The following is an 18649-nucleotide window of genomic DNA, read 5'->3' as shown; positions in this document are numbered from 1 at the left end:
GCTTCCGGGATCAATTTCAGCCAGGTATATTTTGCTCTAAAACATTGCAGCATTTCAGAGAAAACCTACCGTAGTTTGAAGAGGACTATAGGGAGCGACCTGACTGGTCTAGCGCCACCCCCGAGCAGCCTCTCACCTAACCACACAGCTGATTGTAAATTAGAAATAGATTACATTACCATTTTACTGTATATAAAAAAAGCTCTCCATATTAAATATATTGTTTGTTTTTCTTACAGTTGCCAGAAAAGGACAGATGGTACCTAAATGAATACGACCGCTGTAAAGCAGAACGTGTTTTATATCAAGAGAACAAAGTATGGGCGCATTATCGTAATACATCACATAATATATTTTAGGATTGAATCTCAGATAACATAAGGATGACAGTACAGTATACTGCATATGGCCATTTTATCCAATGTAACTCGGACAGATCTAAACTTCCCAAGAAACTGAAATTCAAAAGTGGGAACCAGTTACAAAACACTTTATAATTAATTTATCCAATACATTTTAATATAAAGACTTGGGGAGTTGTCTAGGATTCTAAAAAAAAAAAAATTCTGGGTCCAACAAAACTTTTGACTACAAGCTGTGTCTGGTTTTGGCAATCATCCCATTTTGCTTACATGAGCCTGGGGCTGCAGTACAAGAAAGACAAGAATGGCAGGTTGGGGGGGGGGGGGGGGGTGTAACGCACAAGCAACTTAATGAATTAACATTTTTTCAGTTTTGACTAACTTATCAAAATGTCACTATTTTATCATGACAGCTTGGCTTCTTTATACTTTGTACATTCTCTACACTTTTCATTTTTCTTCCACATTGGTATCGTGAACTTGTTCAGGGCCTTTTATCTACCACAATAGGGAACAATTGGATGGAGAAGCTGCTTGATGGCCACCAGTACCCTTTATATTCTAAGGGGTACAGTAGCTAATTGGTAGGTGGTTGAATTAAAGAGGATTAGAGATGAGCAGATCAGGCAAACTTCAAATTTGTCTTTTCATGTGGTTATTCCTGGGAAATTCAATTTGAGGAGAAGCTATTTTCTGCAAATTTAACGTCCCTTATTTTGTTCTGGGATCACTCCAGAGGATAATAAATGTAATATGTAAAAAATACTTATGCTCACCTCTCCGGTCACCACTTATCTGGTCCTTGTCGCATCTTCTGTGGTCGTTAAGAATGTGAATGGTTTTTTTTTTTTAAGCTTTATAGTTTATAAAAATGGCAGCCAGCAGACGCCATTTTCCTGAATCTGCGTGGAAGCGAATAACAAAAAAATACATATTTTATAGAATTTAGACTTTTGAAAAATTTGAGTAGAATTTAATTCCAATTCTAAAGAGGATCTCTCACCAATTTAAGCATGTAAAATGTAGTTTTTATTTTTAAATTTCCTCTCTCCATTGCAGAGACATTAGCTTGTAAAGTTGAGGTTATGATTTATGTTAATTCCGAGGGGTTGTTACAAGAGATTTATCATTGTGGGCATGTACTTCTTCCCCTGCATGACACTGACTAATTATCAGCAGACAGCAATATATAGGAGAAAAAATAACACGGGGAACCTTCTAGTGGTTACCCCCGTCACACCCACAGGTCATGCTAGCTTCAGTGAAGGTGGTCATTATAAAATTGGTGGATAATTTTTTTAAAGAGATTGGATAATTGGATAAAGTCTATGATTCTGGAAGCAGAATGCTGACATCCACCAATGACAAAACTCAGTGCTTAAAATATTTTAGTTCATATAGTGCAAACAACTTTGTCTCCTCCCTTTCTCTTGTTTGCTTTCTCTATCTTTAGTTTTGCACAATGTCTACGAAGATGGTAGCCTTTTGCATATAGGTATCAAAGCAAGGATGTACTTGCCGTGCAACATGAAGTCAAAAGTACCATATTCTAATTATTGGCAAAAACTAAGCATTGTCACGCTCGCACCCTGACTGGTGGGCGTGAGCTCGGGGGGTTTGTGGCCCCACTGTGCCACAAACCAGACTACCCTGGAAGGGGCGTGACTATGACAGCTGCCTGGGTTTTCACTGGAGCCTCTGATGGTGAGGTCAGGCTTGTGCAGCAGGCAGCTGCCAGGTGCTGCTCCAGGGTGGTGTCTGGCTGTGGCTGCTGATCCCACTTGGGAGACAGGAACACGAGGATTGGTGCAGGCATCAGGCAGGACTGGCAGAAGAGCACGGCTGAAACTCAGATGAGTAGGCTGGCACGGCTGAGACACAGGGCTGGCAGAGACACAGCAGAGAACACAGGGCTGGCAGAGACAAGGCAGAGAACACAGGGCTGGCAGAGACACGGCAGAGAACACAGGGCTGGCAGAGACACGGCAGAGAACACAGGGCTGGCAGGAACACAGGACTGGCAGGGACGGCAGGAAACACAGGACTGACTAGGATGGCAGGAACACAGGACTGGAAGGCACGGCAGGACTGGCAGGAACACTGGATTGGAAGGCACGGCAGAGAACACAGGACTGGTTGATGTGGTGTATGAAGGAACAGGTAGGGACCTGTTCACACTGGAGGTGCAGGTACGGATACGTAGTTTGGAGGAACAGGTAGAGACCTGTTCACACTGGAGGTGCAGGAACAGATATGAAATATGAAGGAACAGGTAGGGACCTGTTCACACAGGAGGTGCAGGAAAAGAAACAAGCAGAAAGGAATGAGGTATGAAGGAACAGGTTGGGACCTGTTCACACAGGAGATGCAGGTACAAAAACAAGCCAGAAGGAAAGGAGAATAAAGGAACAGGTTGGGACCTGTTCACACAGGAAGAGAACCGCAAGGCTGCGGATAGGAATGGTAGAGCAGCAAGAGATAGTGTAGCAACAGAAGCTAAGCAGAGTGGAACCGCAAGGAATGTGGAGAGAAGCACCCGCAAGGGATACCTGCAACAGCAGAAGCTAAGCAGAGTGGAGCCACAAGGAATGTGGAGAGGAGCTGCAGCAAGGGATAACTGCAGCAGCAGAGCAGAGCAGAACCGCAGGAGTGCGGAGCAGAGGTAAAGCCACAAAGGTACAGAGCAGGCAGAGCCGCAAGAGTGCGGAGTGTAAGCAGACTGAGAACACGAGGAAAGATACAGCAGGGAAGGAAGCCACAGACAAGGTGACCGAGATAAGACTAAGTTCAGACAAGGAAATGGAACAAGACAAGAAACAAGGACAAAGACACAGGGACCAGGATATTCTGCTTCCTGGAGGGCGGACAACAAGACCAAGGCAATAGCACAGAGAAAAGCCTCCAGAGAGGGAGTAACACAGAGCAAGGCCTGGCAAACTCAGAAGCTAAACACTAACTGAGCTAACACATTGCACAGGCGCAGACCACTGGGTGGAGCTGTACTACATACTGGAGGCCTCTTGGTAATTGGTCAGGAACAGATTAGACATGTGCACCTGATTCCTATAAGAACCAGAGAGTTCAGGCGCCGCCCCCTATACACACAGCTAGGAAGCATGCAGAAAGCAGAGACACAGAATATGGCGCTGGCAAGAAACAGAAACTGCAACATGACCTGGAGCAGTGGGTAAGGCTATGTACACATTTGCGTTGTGCGCCGCAGCGTCGGCGCCGCAACGCACAACGCAAACAAAAACGCAGCAAAACGCATGCACAACGCTGAGTTTTGCGCCGCATGTGTCCTTTTTTTCATTGATTTTGGACGCAGCAAAAATGCAACTTGCTGCGTCCTCTGCGCCCGGACGCGGGCACCGCAGGGACGCATGCGGCGCAAAACGCAAGTGCGACGCATGTCCATGCGCCCCCATGTTAAATATAGGGGCGCATGACGCATGCGGCGACGCTGCGGCGCCGACCGCAAATGTGAACGTAGCCTAAGATAGTGTGAGAGATGAGAGGCCATGCCGTGATGCCAGCAGAGTTGTTACAAGCATCTGATCAAAGCCCTCCTGCTGAAGGATCATGACTAGGAGTGAGCTGTGAGTGAGAACATAGCCCAACTTCTGGATATGGAAGTTCGCTGAGAGGCTGAACTCTTATCTGAGGATTCCAACAGTTCAACTGTGGATGTGGACATTTATCTTTCTTGGTCCTCTAGAACTGGGCACCCAATTAATGACAATATAACAATATAAGAGAAGGTGTCAAAGCTGAGCAAGAAGCTGCAGATCATGATGCAGAAAGGAATCAGCTGGAACTCACTAAATTCTCCCACATCTGTGAGGAGAGGGGAATCAGCAGGCCCCGTTTAGAGCATTTCCCTGTTTAAAAAATGATGGGGATCTAGGAACTTTCTTGCAGATGTTCTAAAAAAAACTGCAGACAGGACCAGATGCCCTTCAGCCAGTGGACAAGGTACTTAACCTATGGACTTGAAAGTAAAGCTTCAGAAACCTGTGCTGATCTCCTGATTAGGATTAAGAGACAATCAAAAGTACACTGCTGCGGTGCTATAACTTCACCCCCAAAGACGCCTCTCCATTACTAAGCTGTGGGCTTGATGTCATAGGACACTATATAAGTGACATCAACCCAAGAAATACGAACCTCACTTGCCACCACAACAGGGCAAGTGGGAAGAACCAGGCAAAGCACCAGAATTGAGGCATCTAACAGCTGTGTCCTTTCTGGAGTGGCTGCGAGCTGATATTTTTAGACTGGAGGGGGGCAATATCCATAGTCCCTTACCAGCCTGAGAGTAACAGCCCACAGTTGTCTGCTGTAGCTTGGCTGGTTGTCAGAAATGAGGGGGAACCCACACTGTTTTTTTATCTATTTAAATAAGTAGAAGAAAACAGTGTAGGGACCCCTCTATTCTTGATAACCAACATTGCTGAAGCTGACAGATGAGGTTTGCAGCCCACAGCTTTCAGTTTTGCCTAGTTGGTTATCAAAAGTACAGGGGAACCCATGCAGTTTTTTAAAAATGATTTAGTTATAGCACATACTCCCATCAGCCACTGCCTGCTCTCACTGTTATTAGTTGCAGCAGGTGTAGGCTGAGAGTAGTAGTCACATCAGCCGATGCCAGTGACCGTAGATAAACTTTTTACCTCCAATCACAGCTGTGGGCTCATGCTGTCATTTGACAGCATAGTAACCACGGCTGTCTGACCGGTGGTAATGATTTTACCGTCAATCAGAGGCAGTGTTTGATGCACTGTCATACACATGATAGCGAGAGAAACACCCGGAGTTCGGTGGGCCGAACTCAAACAGTAGCATGGACTTCCTGGCGTCAGTATGGACGCCAAGCTTTTTTCTTCTGGTTCTCACATCTCTAATGATAATGTATGTAAATATAAATGAGTAAAATAAATAAATAAGTTCATATACTTTTGACACACATTTTTGTTTATGGAGGAAAATAATTCATTAAGTCTAATATACAGCTCTGGCAAAAATTTAGAGACCACTGCAAAATTTTCAGTTTGTCTGATTTTTCTCTTTATATGTATATTTTTGAGTAAAATGTAAATTGCTATTTTATTCTATAAACTACTGACAACATGTCTTCGAATTTCCAAGCACTAACTTTTGTATTAATTTTCACAAAATGAGAAGTGTTCAAAATAATAAAAAATGCAGTGCTTGCAGATTTCTTGTCATGCACTTCACCCCAGATGCCATTTGCCATTCCTTTTGTAGGTCACTTGATGTCATCCTGCGGTTGCTGAGTGACATTCAAATAAGAAGACAGTCTTCCCGGTCAGTGGAGAGTCATTTTCTCCCTCTTCCGGTCTGTAGCTTTGTTGTTCCCAATGTTTGCTGCTTGACCTTGTTGTAATGGACTGCCAGCTTAGAAATTTTAAGGATGGAGGCAACATGACCCTCACTGTATCCCTCTGCTAGTAAAGCCAGAATTGAGCCCTTCTTTTTCTCACTCAAGACTTTTCTTTTCAACTCCTTTGGCATGGTTAAAAGTTATATCTGACAGACTGCACATTCAGTGTCTCCCTCCCCCACACCACCTCCTCACCTCGCCCCTTGTCTGTCAGTGTTCCTCAAGGCTCTGTTCTACGACCCCTACCCTTCTCCATCTACACCTTCTGCCTGGGACAGCTCATAGAATCCCATGGTATGCAGTATGATCTCTACGCCTTGACTGCGACACCACAAAAACACTAGTGCATGCCCTTATCATCTCCTGGCTTGACTACTGCAACCTCCTACTCTCTGGCCTCCCCTCTAGCACTCTGGCACCACTCCAATCCATCCTACACTCTGCTGCCCGACTAATCTACCTGTCTCCCCTCTATTCCCCAGCCTCTCCTCTCTGCCAGGCCCTTCACTGGCTTCCTATCGCCCAGAGACTCCAGTTCAAAACCCTTACAATGACATACAAAGCCATCCACAACCTGTTTCCTCCATACATCTGTGACATGGTCTCCCAGTACTTACCTACATGCAACCTCCAATCCTCTCAAGATCTCCTTCTCTACTCCCCTCTTATCTCTTCTTCCCAAAACTGCATCCAAGGATTCTCCTGTGCATCCCCCCTACTCTGGAACTCTCTACCCCAACACATCAGACCCTTGCCTACCATAGAAACCTTCAAAAAGAACCTGAAGACTCACCTCTTCCGACAAGCCTACAGCCTGCAGTGATCCTCAACCTACTGAACCGCCACACAACCAGCTCTACCCTCTCCTAGTGTATCCTCACCCATCCCCTGCAGACTGTGAGCTCTCGTGGACAGGGTCCTCCCTCCTTATGTACCTGTGTACCTTGTTTTTTGCTCATGTTTAATGTATTTTGTCTATATTTGCCCCCTTTTTACATGTAAAGCACCATGGAATAAATGGCGCTATAAAAATGTATAATAATAATGATAATAATTTTTTCATTCCTATTACTTTTGGGATATTACTAGCACTTCTTTTGCCATCCAGCTTGTCCTATTGCAAGAGGATTGTGAACACCACAGCAGGGTTTATTTTATACTTTCCTTCATTAAATAAGAAGCTAATTTTTATAAAACTGTGCAGTGGTCTCTTAATTTTTGCCAGAGCTGTATTTTATAAAATGTGTTTTACTTATTCACTTTTAGGTCTTTTGTACAGAAATATTATTTTTTTTTTAATGGTTCAAAAACCTTCAAGCACAATTTTATTTACTGCAGGCACAGCAGTTAGAACTTGTTCATGCTTGTTTCATTCTGTTAGGAGGTGCTTGACAGTTTTTGTTTCTTTATAGTATACATTTGTAGGTGGTAAATATAAAAAATGAGCAATGAACTCACCTGTCCACGTGCGCTGCAAAATACTTCAGTAATAGTAATAGTCCAAACAATAGCTGGCACTCACATCTTGAAAACATTTTTTATTGATCCAGTAGCATAAAAGGCACAAAAATGGTTGATCACAACAGCACAAAACATTAAAAAGGCAAACAATACATATCTGCTGCGCTGCCAGGCAACATGTTCCAGACCTGCATTGTCATTTGTCAAGCCAAGTTGCGTTCTTTGCTGCATTTTACAGGACCAGCAAAAGTTATGAAATTTTCAGAAATCTCATGCACACACATTGTTTTTTTTTTCCTGACTGAATTGGAAAACTGCTGTGTTTTTGAAAACTGCAGCATGTCACTTCTTTCGGCGTTTTTTTCACCCATGGAAAGCAATGGGTAAGTGCGAAAACGCACCAAAGAATGCAGTTATCAGGTTTTTCCACATTTTTAGTGAAAAAAGCAGGTACAGCAGTTTTTGAAACCCATTTATTTTTCTGATTATTCCGAAGTGTGAAAAAAAAAAATGTATTGGCCTCCTCTCCTTAGAAGAATGTCAGTTAGGATTACTAGAGTTTAATTAAATTATTAAATTAGTGATATGTGAAAAGTTAAGATTGGCTGACCAAGGTGTGAGATTGAACAATACATGATCAACTCAAGGGCTTGCCAAAGTTTGAAAGTAAAGAGCGTCCTACAAACTCAATCTACTACCAATGTCATAGGTAAACTATTCCCCACCAATTCATCTCCCCACGCTGTGACATTTGTAATTGTGTATTTTTTTACGGACTCATAAGAACTTTTTTTGTTTAGAATAGTCAATATTTTTTTCATACATAAAAAAACTTTTCAGCTAAATAATTTGATCAAATTGCCCTTTTGCCACAAATGGATGGTTTCCCATACGTCTTGCACTGGTGACCTGTGTTCATACGACTGTGTGGAAGCAAAGCTGAACTTTAGGATCCTGAAAAATACAAGAGCAAAACCTAGTTTTGTAAGCAGCTTTACTGCAAGAGAGCAGGTTTTGCAAAAATGCAACATGTGAACATGGCCTTAGGGCTATCAGTTTTTCTCGTATGAGTGCTATCCATGTTTTTTTATGGGTAGCACAAGCACGTATAAAAGTCTATGGGGCTGTTCACTTGTCTGTTAATTTTTGAGGTTCAAGTGCTTTGCTTAAAATCATGGAAATATGTCCAATATTGAACCGAGTGTTGGGTAAAACTTGGCAATGCTAGTTTATGGGTCTAGACTCGGATGCCATCTGTGTGTTGTCCATTTTTCATGGACTGCTACATAGGAAAAGATAGAAGAAACTTTTTGGTTTTTCATCTGAGAAAAAATGATCAAACTTTCACCAAACTCAGATGGTAAAAACTGACGCACCGACCACACTGAAATTAAAAAAAAACACTAACGAAACTCACACCAATGATGTGTGAATGAGGCCTTAAGTTGTTTTTCCATTCATGTTGGATGTTACTTTTATTTTTTTAATTTGTAGGCTTTTGGCCGTGAAGATGTATGTTTGATAAAATAGGACGTGACAAGTTGTCTTGTCATGCCGGACGCACATATATAAATTGGCCAAATTATGTGCTAAGCAACGCCATTTTTTAAGCCTTTTCTATATGGTAATAATGCAGTTTACATTTAATATATTTACCGTAATGATTGATTAGCTCTTACCACACTTTTAGATCAATATAACCATGATAAAATGTGACTCTTTGGGAAGGTACACCTCAATGATCAGATACAAGCAATCATGCATGGAACAGCCAACTAGACTCTTATGACTAGGACTATTCATAAAGGGAATGAGTCTTTCCAAATAAATGTTTTGTATTGTTTTAATTTTGTTTCTATGCAAAATGTATTTTTTAGAATTTTTTTATATAGTTATTACACGACACGTATTATCTCTCAGCCGAGCGATATGCGTCGATTATGCTAATCACACTCTGATCAGAGTATCTGCACAGTGTCATCTGATTTTCTCAGATTAGTAGAAGATGGAAAAAAAATTTCCTCCGTCTTCTCCACTCTGTCAATCCATGAGAATCGGACAGCAGCCAGAAGTCATCTGAGCGGAATCTGATTTTTTTTTTCCGAGAACTCATTGACTTACATGTTTGAGTGCGATCTGAATGTCAGATCCATCTTGGGCACGATGTGCTTTTCTCCCTGGACCGAGCCGCAGAAAAAGTTTGGACATGTGCACAGCCCCATAGAATAACTTTGGTCTGAGTGAGATCCGATGCTTTGCTGGATCGCGCTTAGATCAAAAATATGTTCATATGCTTGAGACCTTAGGGGAAGAACTCCTTGCCGACTCCACATACGGCATTCAGACTAGTTCCCTGCAACAAAAAAATTAAGTTGGACATTGACAACTAAGCCTAGTACTGTACTCATACCTTCCATTCTGTTCTGCAGCCACATGGGTATAGGCAGAAAAAGACTGACTTCTACATCAGGAAAAAGTCATTGTACAGATGGAGGTGATCTGTGATTTTTCCCCTACAGTGGCATGTAAAAGTTTGGGCACCCCTGGTCAAAATTACTGTTATTGTGAACAGTTGAGCAAATTGAAGAAGCAATGATCTCTAAAGGGCCTAAAGTTAAAGATGACACATTTCCTTTGTGTTTTAGACAAAGAAAATTTAGATTTTTATTTTTTATACCTTAAAAAGTACAAAAAGGAACATGGGATGATGCAAAAGTTTAGGCACTCTACATGGTTAGTATCTAGTAGCCTCCACTTTTGCAAGTATCACAGCTTGGAAACACATTTTGAAGCCAGACAAGAGTCTTTCAATTCTTGTTTGAGGGATTTTCATTCTTTCTTCCTTGGAAAATTCTTCCAGTTCTGTGAGATTCCTGGGTCGTCTTGCATGCACTGTTATTTTGAGGTCTAGTCACAGATTTTCAATGATGTTGAGAACCGTGGACTGTGAGGGCCATTGTAAAACCTTCAGCTTGCGCCTTCTGAGGTCGTCTATTGTGGATTTTGACATGTTTAGGATCATTATCCATTTGCAGAAGCCATTCATTTTTCAACTTCATCTTTTTTACAGATGGCGTCATGTTTGAATCAAGAATTTGCTTAATTTATGGTTGGCGGGTGTCTCTCTCTCTCTTTATCGTAGAGTGTAAGCTCTTATGGTTGGCTGGATCCTCTCTCCATATGTATTTTACGAGCAATTACAAGTTTCCAGTATTAATATTAACGTAAATTTATTCTCCGTTAATCTAAATTTAGGGGAAAAATTCAGCTAAGTCGGTGAATTCAAATTTCAAAAGATTTGCTCATCTCAATCCATGACTATTAAACTGTTAAGGAGAAATCAGGTTTTTTTCTCTTTCATTTTTTTTACAATTGTTTCCTCTGGTCATTACTTCTTGGCTGTGTAATGCTAGCACTCGCCAAGTACTTCATGCTTCCTTAAAGGGAACCTGTCACCCCCAAAATCGAAGGTGAGCTAAGCTGGGTGAGTATAATCTAACCTCTTTTTCTCATCTTTCAGGTTACATCGGGGGCTTATCTACAGCATTACAGAATGCTGTAGATAAGCCCCTGATGCCGTTGGGCTTAGCTCACCTTCGATTGGGGGTGACAGGTTCCCTTTAACTGCCATAAGACAAATATCCTGATGTGCACTAGATAACTTGTGAGAAATACATTGCTTTGTTGTTGCAGGATGGGACATTCCTGGTGAGGGACAACAGTCACAGAACTTCTAACGAGCCCTATGTTTTATCAGTCTACCATGATAATAAAGTGTATCACATCAAGATACGTTACCTGGAAGACTGTCAGCAATATGCGCTGGGCACCGGACGCAGAGGAAACTACGTAAGCAATTAATCCCAGGGGTCTTACCTTAGGTCTCATTATTCATCTTCTACAAGGCTAGTATTATTGTGCCCCAATGCAAATATATAGAACAGAGCCCCTTAGCTACAAATTAATTCCTATATTGTAGGTAATGAAGATTTAGTATATCCGTCAGCAGATTTTTGCTACTTAATCAGAGAGCAGCATGATGTACAAGCAGAGACCCTGATTCAAGTCATGTGTCACTTATTCATCTGCTTAGTGTAAGTTTTAGAAAACCATTATTTTATCAGCAGGAGATAATCAATAGAGGACTACTTGACCTACTGCCTGGTAGGCCAGCCATGCCCCCCCCCCCCCACTGATTGGTCAGTTTCTGGCTGTGAACAGAAAGCTGCCAATCAGTGGTGTGAGTGGGGTTATACAGGCCTCAGAACTGCTAGATCTGTAGCAAATAAAATAGAGATTTCATCAAAGCTGCAGAAAGCAGCCCAGTAAGTGACACATCGCTGGAATGAGGGTCTTGCCCCCCAACACCATGCTGCTCTTAGATTCCTTTTAAACCCACATGAATGCTTGTACAAATCTAGTGGTCTTGTGCAGGAGTCAGCAGAGATAAGGTTATGTTCACAAGTGCGCAAAAAATACAAATAAGACAAATACAATTTTTAATTTTATTACATAAGTATTAAATCATCTTTTTAAAGGCATAATTGTACTTATTGAGTCCATATCCTCTCAAAATTACGCATACTTTAATAAAACACAAGCTATCATAATTCATAAACTCGGAAGAAAGATCTGATGTGATACTAAAGAAATAAACTGTTGATTGAATTGTTTCACCATAAAAGTGTTTGTCCTGGAAAAACTAACATTTTATTGGTGGCTTTGTGTATTACAAAATAAGAAAGAAAGCAATACTCCCCTACTGGCACTTACGTGGATCCAGGGCATGGTGCTCCGGAAAGGACATGCCACCGATCCAGCAGTAGGATCGCTGCAGTCTGTGATTGGCTGCCATGGTCAACTGACTTCAGCAAGGCATCATCACTTACATCACAGATGACGCGCTCCTGGAGTCACCTGACCACGTTAGCTAATCACGTGCCACAGCGGTCCTTCTTCTGTAACAGTGATGTCTGCTTCCACCGTAAACACAGATCACAAGGTGGCCCACGCTGAATCCAGGCAGGTGCTGGTGGGTTATTATTGCTTTATTTTTTAATATGCCAAGTCACTGGCAAAATTAAAATTTTGCCACGACAGCCCCTTTACATTTCTAATTGAGCAATTTTTTTTGTTTCAGAAATTTAATTCCGTGGAGGACATTGTTGAATTCCATAAAAGTTTTCCTCTACTGCTTTTTGATGGAAGGGACAAAAGTCATTTTCAAGGACACCAATGTCTTCTGACTCGACCACCAATCATGAGCCGTATAAAATCATCACAATCTCTTTAACTTACCCATGGTATACATTTTCAAATCAGACCATGGACTGGCTCTACATATTTTTTTCCTAAGCTGGCACCATTTATTCCAGTTAGAGACAGATTGGTAAGATGACTTACTCCTGTACCAGAGTGGCCAACCATCCAGAAATTCATGAACAGTTCATAAAAATTGATCACTTTTTAGCCCTGATCCTTAAGAAAAATTTGTTGCGTCTGTGGTTATTTTGAAGCTGGAGAAAGTCATACAGATTATTATTAGGATGACTAATTATCATCCTTTCAGAGTTCAGTGATTGCAGATGTAGACATGTATCATTGATAATTTAAATGTGTTTTTTTGATAAGTTGTCATGAAAAAAAATAAAAAAAAATCTCTAAAAGATGCATAAGTGCACCTAAAATCCTGAAACACTTAGAACATTGAAGTGCTAATTAGTGTCGAGCCACCCCCCCCCCTAGTGTTTGAGTTCAGTTCGGTGAATTGGGGCGTGTTCGACGAATGTTCGTCGAACCCCATTGAAACCAATGGTTAGAAAAGACATAGAGAATACACATAGAAAACACCTTAAAAGGTGTCCAAAAGCTGACAAACTGCTCAGAAGACACAACAAACACATGGAAAAGTCACAACTACATATAGTCATGCGAAAAGAAAAGGTGGAGGAGTAAAAGGAGGAGGAGACAGAAATTGGCATGTCATGCCCTTCTAAAATCAAGAAAGGCTGGGGTAAAAATCTAAAATCACCCTACGGCTGCCGTCACACTAGCAGTATTTGGTCAGTATTTTACATCAGTATTTGTAAGCCAAAACCAGGAGTGGGTGATAAATGCAAGAGTGGTGACGTGTTTCTGTTATACATTTTTCTCTATTTGTTCCACTCCTGTAAAATGTAAAATACTGACCAAAAACTGCTAGTGTGATGGCAGGCTACCAACACCCAGACATCGTGAAAAAAATTTTTAAAAAAATATCTTTGGGTAGAATGGCGGCGGGTCCATTCAGAACACTTTCCTTAGAAGACATAGTGGTAACCCTGTTGGCAGTTGTGCCAAAAAAGGAACCCAATACATTCAGACTAATCCACCATTTGTCATATCCAAGGGGCAGGTCAGTAAACGACAACGGAACCAAGTACAGTACTATGTACTGTACCTCCTTTGACAAGGCAATCATGCGGGTCAAGAAGTTGGGAAGGGGCACCCTAATGGCCAAAACAGACATTGAGGGGGCGTTCCGGTTACTACCTGTGCCTCCGAATAGTGTCCTCCCAATGGGCTGCTTCTGTGAAGGAGCATACTACGTTTGCCCATGGGGTGCTCCATATCCTGCTCACTATTTGAGGCGTTTAGTTGCTTCCTCGAATGGGTGGTCATGGACGTTTCTAAGGGGGCACATATTAACCATTACCTCGACGACTTCTTATGCCTGGGCCCAAAAGAAACCGCCACAGTGTGAAAACACGCGGTAGTCCCCCTGTGAGAAGGAGAGAGCTGGAGGGAGAGTGGACACCCCAGAGCCGAGGGGTTAGATTGAGAAAGAAAGAAGGCGGTGTAGCTTGCTTCATGGGTGGGGTATTCTGCCGAGTAGCAGACACTGAAGCTTTGGAGCAGCCTCCGAATCCCAGGCCATAGTATGAGTAAACAACTCTGCAGACGACCCCACCCACCTGGAATTGACAATGGCAACGTCATGTAAAACACAGCAAGCGGACTCCAAAAAGAGTCTCCATTTTTTCCAAAAATTCGGCCATAGACACCACTTAAGTGGCATCAATTTCGCCAGTTTTTTAAAACGGTTGGTGAGGTGATTTCCAAACATCATCAAGCTTTTAGTCTCCCCAAGATGACACAGGGGTAGAAAAGTCCTTGCGGATCCAGGATTTCTTCATCTTGATGTTTTGATATTTTTCCATCAATATGGCCATGTGAGGGCTTATTTTTTGTGGGACGAGTTGTACGTTTGAACGACATCATTGGTTTTAGCATGTCGTGTACTAAAAAACGGGGAAAAAATTCCAAGTGTGGTGAAATTACAAAAAAAGTGCAGTCCCACACTTGTTTTTTGCTTGGCTTTTTTTGCTAGGTTCACTAAATGCTAAAACTGACCTGCCATTATGATTCTCCAGGTCAGTACGAGTTCATAGACACCAAACATGACTAGTTTATTTTTTATCTAAGTGGTGAAAAAAAATTCCAAACTTTTCCGGATCACGATTCTGCCTGTGCCTATTGTGGGCACATGTCAGCTGTTCAAAACAGTAGACATGTCCTGGCTTTGATGCGGGCTCACCGCCGGAGCCCTGCATCAAAGCGGGGGTTCTGACCTCGGACGTACTCTCCCGTCCGAGGTCAGAAAGGGGTTAAGGCAGGGGTGGGGATTTTCTTTTCTGCCAAGGGCCATGGTTATTTACACCATCCTTCGGGGGCCGTACAAATGACAAGCTAACTCCACAAACAAATTACATCCTGACGCTGGCATTAGTGTCAGGACATAATCTTTCATTGCACGCTCCTCAGTGTTCAGTAATGAACACTGCGTGAGCATGCTCACAGAGCAAAAAGAAATTAATGGGCCAGAAGCTCAAGCACTGCGGTCTCTGATATTCTGCCAGGGAAGGCCGGATAAAAGGTTGAGGACTGTACCATCCCCTGGCCTTGCGTTCTCCACCCCTGCCTTAAGGGATATATTTCAATTGTAAGAATTAAAAAAAAAAAAAAGTAAAAAAAAAAGAATTTAACAGAGGAAATGTATATGCATTCCTTCAAAACATACATAGATTAATAACAAAAGATTTTAATAAGAAGTGCAAAATCAACAATATAAAACAAAAAACTTTTTTATGGCTTCTAAAATGCAGAGAGGCAAAAGCAAACTATTGTAAATCTTTAATGGGTGCTCCTTAGCGTTAGGGACAGGGAAGGAACCCCTGGTTCCGGGACACCAGATAACAGAGGCGTGACAGTCTATAGACACACCAAGAGTGGAGTTTTCATGAACGTACATTCACTTTGCTTAGACATTTAGCTTGTATTCACATGTATCATAAATGCTGTGTTTTCAGTTGAAATTCTGCTGTGTTTAACTGTCCAAGCAAAGTGGATGTGATTGAATGAAAACTACGCTCCCATATCTCTAAAGACGCCACTGAACTGTGTAGTTTTAGCACTTTTTTTCTCTATATGTTTCTATGTGGAGCCTAGAAGAAATGCATTTAAAAAACTGCAGTTACTTTTTTAAGTGCAAAATCACAGCCTTTCCGTACTATAAAAAAAACACTTAAAACACAGCTTCACATCTGCACCAGAAACGCATCAAATAAGGGGAAAAGGATTAAAAAAAAAAAGTAGCAGTAAGGCAATAACCAGAAAAGATTGTAATTGTGCAGACACCTGCAGAAAAAAACCCCACAGTATTTATGCTGTGTGTGAACACGACCTTACAGACAAACAGCCAGATATCATGAAGCTACATAAACATGAGAACGTTCTGGCTGCTACAACTGTGACTGAATAAGCTGGTAAGCTGATTTTCTAATTCAGAATCACCAGGTACTTCTTTGAAGACCAAAAGGAAAAAAAGTTACGGTATATCAAACTCACAAATTCTTATCCTGCCATTCTCCATTAAAAAAAAATACCTTTTTGGTAAACAATTTGATATACAGATTTTAATTGAGCTGTTACAATATTGGAGTGGCTGGACCATCACTGTAAATACTGTACATCATTGTAAATACACACCTGTACTTTGTATCTCCCCACCTCATTGTAGATTGTAAGCTCTCACGAGCAGGGTCGTCTTATTTTGTCTTATTTTTGCTTTATTACCGTATTGTTAACGTTGTTACATATGACTGTTGTGTTTGAAACTGTTAAACTGTAAAGCGCTGTGGAATATGTTGGCGCTATATAAATAAAGATTATTATTATTATTATTATTATTAATTCCAGTATATGAGTTTTGTTGGCTGAATGGATGCGAGATATTGAAACAGGTTCGATCTCTGTTGTGTGGTTTAACCCCTTAACGACCGCCGATACGCCTTTTAACGGCGGCCGCTAAGGGTACTTAAACCACAGCGCCGTTAATTAACGTCGCTGTGGAAAAAGTGAATAGCGCCCCCCAGAGTCGGATTTTCTCTGGGGTCTCGGTTGCCGAGGGTAGCCGAGACCCCAGAGAACATGATTCGGGGTTTTTTTACCGACCCCCGAGTTGCGATCGCCGGTAATTAACCGTTTACCGGCGGTCGCAACAAAAAAAAACAAAACGCGATGTGCCGTTTAATTTCTCTGTCCTCCGATGTGATCGCACATCGGAGGACAGAGAAATAGGGTCCCCGATGGCCTCCGGTAGCCCCCCAATACTCACCTATCTCCCTCGGTGCTCTTCGTGGGTCCCCATGGGCGCCGCCATCTTTTTTCCAGGAAAAAATGGCGGGCGCACACGCAGTACGCCCGCCGCCCGGCACCCGGAAGATCTTTGGGGTCTCGGCTGCCGGGGGTAGCCGAGACCCCAAAGAACATGATCGGGGTCGGTGCACTGTTTTGCGATCGCCGGTAATTAACAGTTTACCGGCGACCGCAAAAAAAAAAAAAAGCGATCTGTAATTCTCTGTCCTCTGATGTGATCGCACATCAGAGGACAGAGAAATAGGGGGATTCGGGGACCCTAACATACTCACCCGGTGTCCCTGGGTCCTCTTCTGTCTTCTCCTGCCAGCCGGCTTTTTCCTTATGGCGGGCGCATGCGCAGTGCGCCCGCCATCTGCTGCCATCTGCCGGCCGGCAGGAGAAGACGAGTTGGGGCTAAAATTAGGGTTAGGGTTAGGGTTAGAGTTAGGGTTAGGGTTAGAGTTAGGGTTAGGGCTAGAGTTAGGGTTAGGGCTAGGGTTGGGGTTAAATTTAGGGTTAGGGTTAGGGCTAGGGTTAGGCTACTTTCACACTAGCGTTTTTTGGCTTCCGTCGCAATGCGTCGGAGAAAAAACGCATCCTGCAAAAGTGCTTGCAGGATGCGTTTTTTCTCCATTGGCTTGCATTAGCGACGCATTGCGACGGATGCGTCGTGCTTTGGCGGACCGTCGGCACAAAAAAAGCTACATGTAACTTTTTTGTGCGACGTGTGCGCCATTTCCGACCGCGCATGCGCGGCCGGAACTCCGCCCCCGCCTCCCCTCACAATGGGGCAGCGGATGCGTTGAAAAAACAGCATCCGCTGCACCCGTTGTGCGGCGCTTACAACGCTAGCGTCGGTACGTCGGCCCGGCGCACTGCGATGGGCCGAGTACGACGCTAGTGTGAAAGTAGCCTTAGGTTTCCATCACACTTGCGTCGGTACGGGGCGGTCGCAATGCGTCGGCCCGACGTACCGACGCACGTTGTGAAAATTGTGCACAACGTGGGCAGCGGATGCAGTTTTTCAACGCATCCGCTGCCCAGTCTATGTCCTGGGGAGGAGTGGGCAGAGTTACGGCCACGCATGCGCGGAAATGGCGGACGCGACATACAAAAAAAAGGTTACATTGAACTTTTTTTGTGACGACGGGGCTAAAGTTATGGTTAGGGTTGGGGCTAAAGTTAGGGTTAGGGTTGGGGCTAAAGTTTGGGTTAGAGTTGGGATTAGGGTTTGGATTAGGGTTGGGATTAGGGTTACGTTTGGGATTAGGGTTAGGGGTGTGTTGGATTTAGGGTTTTGATTAGGGTTATGGTTAGGGTTGAGATTAGGGCTGTTTTGGGGTTAGGGTTGTGATTATCGTTAGGGTTGTGATTAGGATTATGGATCGGGTTAAGATTAGGGTTAGGGGTGTGTTGGAGTTAGGGTTGGAGTTATAATTTGGGGGTTTCCACTGTTTAGGTACATCAGGGGGGTCTCCAAACATGACAGCCAATTTTGCGCTAAAAAAGTCAAATGGTGCTCCCTCCCTTCTGAGCTCTGCCGTGCGCCCAAACAGTGGTTTACCCCTACATATGGGGCATCAGCGTACTCGGGATAAATTGGACAACAACTTTTGGGGTCCAATTTCTCCTGTTACCCTTGTGAAAATAAAAACTTGGGGCTAAAAATCTTTTTTGTGGGAAAAAAAATATTTTTTTATTTTCACTACTCTGCATTATAAACTTCTGTGAAGCACTTGAGCAT

General features: G+C 42.8%; 1 protein-coding gene across 1 annotated transcript in view; it reads left to right on the top strand.

Moving 5' to 3' along the window:
- The window catches only part of CLNK (cytokine dependent hematopoietic cell linker), a 145199-nt gene extending 131584 nt beyond the window's left edge, over positions 1-13615 (top strand). The window contains exons 14-16 of the mRNA XM_077280156.1: positions 240-317; positions 10921-11076; positions 12368-13615. Of these exons, the coding sequence (XP_077136271.1) occupies positions 240-317; positions 10921-11076; positions 12368-12520 (387 nt within the window). The 3' untranslated portion in view covers positions 12521-13615. The remainder of the gene's footprint in view (positions 1-239; positions 318-10920; positions 11077-12367) is intronic.
- Positions 13616-18649: the final 5034 nt, after the last annotated feature.

Source organism: Ranitomeya variabilis, chromosome 1 (genome assembly GCF_051348905.1).
Source record: "Ranitomeya variabilis isolate aRanVar5 chromosome 1, aRanVar5.hap1, whole genome shotgun sequence".
Taxonomy (NCBI): Eukaryota; Metazoa; Chordata; class Amphibia; order Anura; family Dendrobatidae; genus Ranitomeya; species Ranitomeya variabilis.
This window is presented reverse-complemented; position numbering and strand designations above follow the sequence as displayed.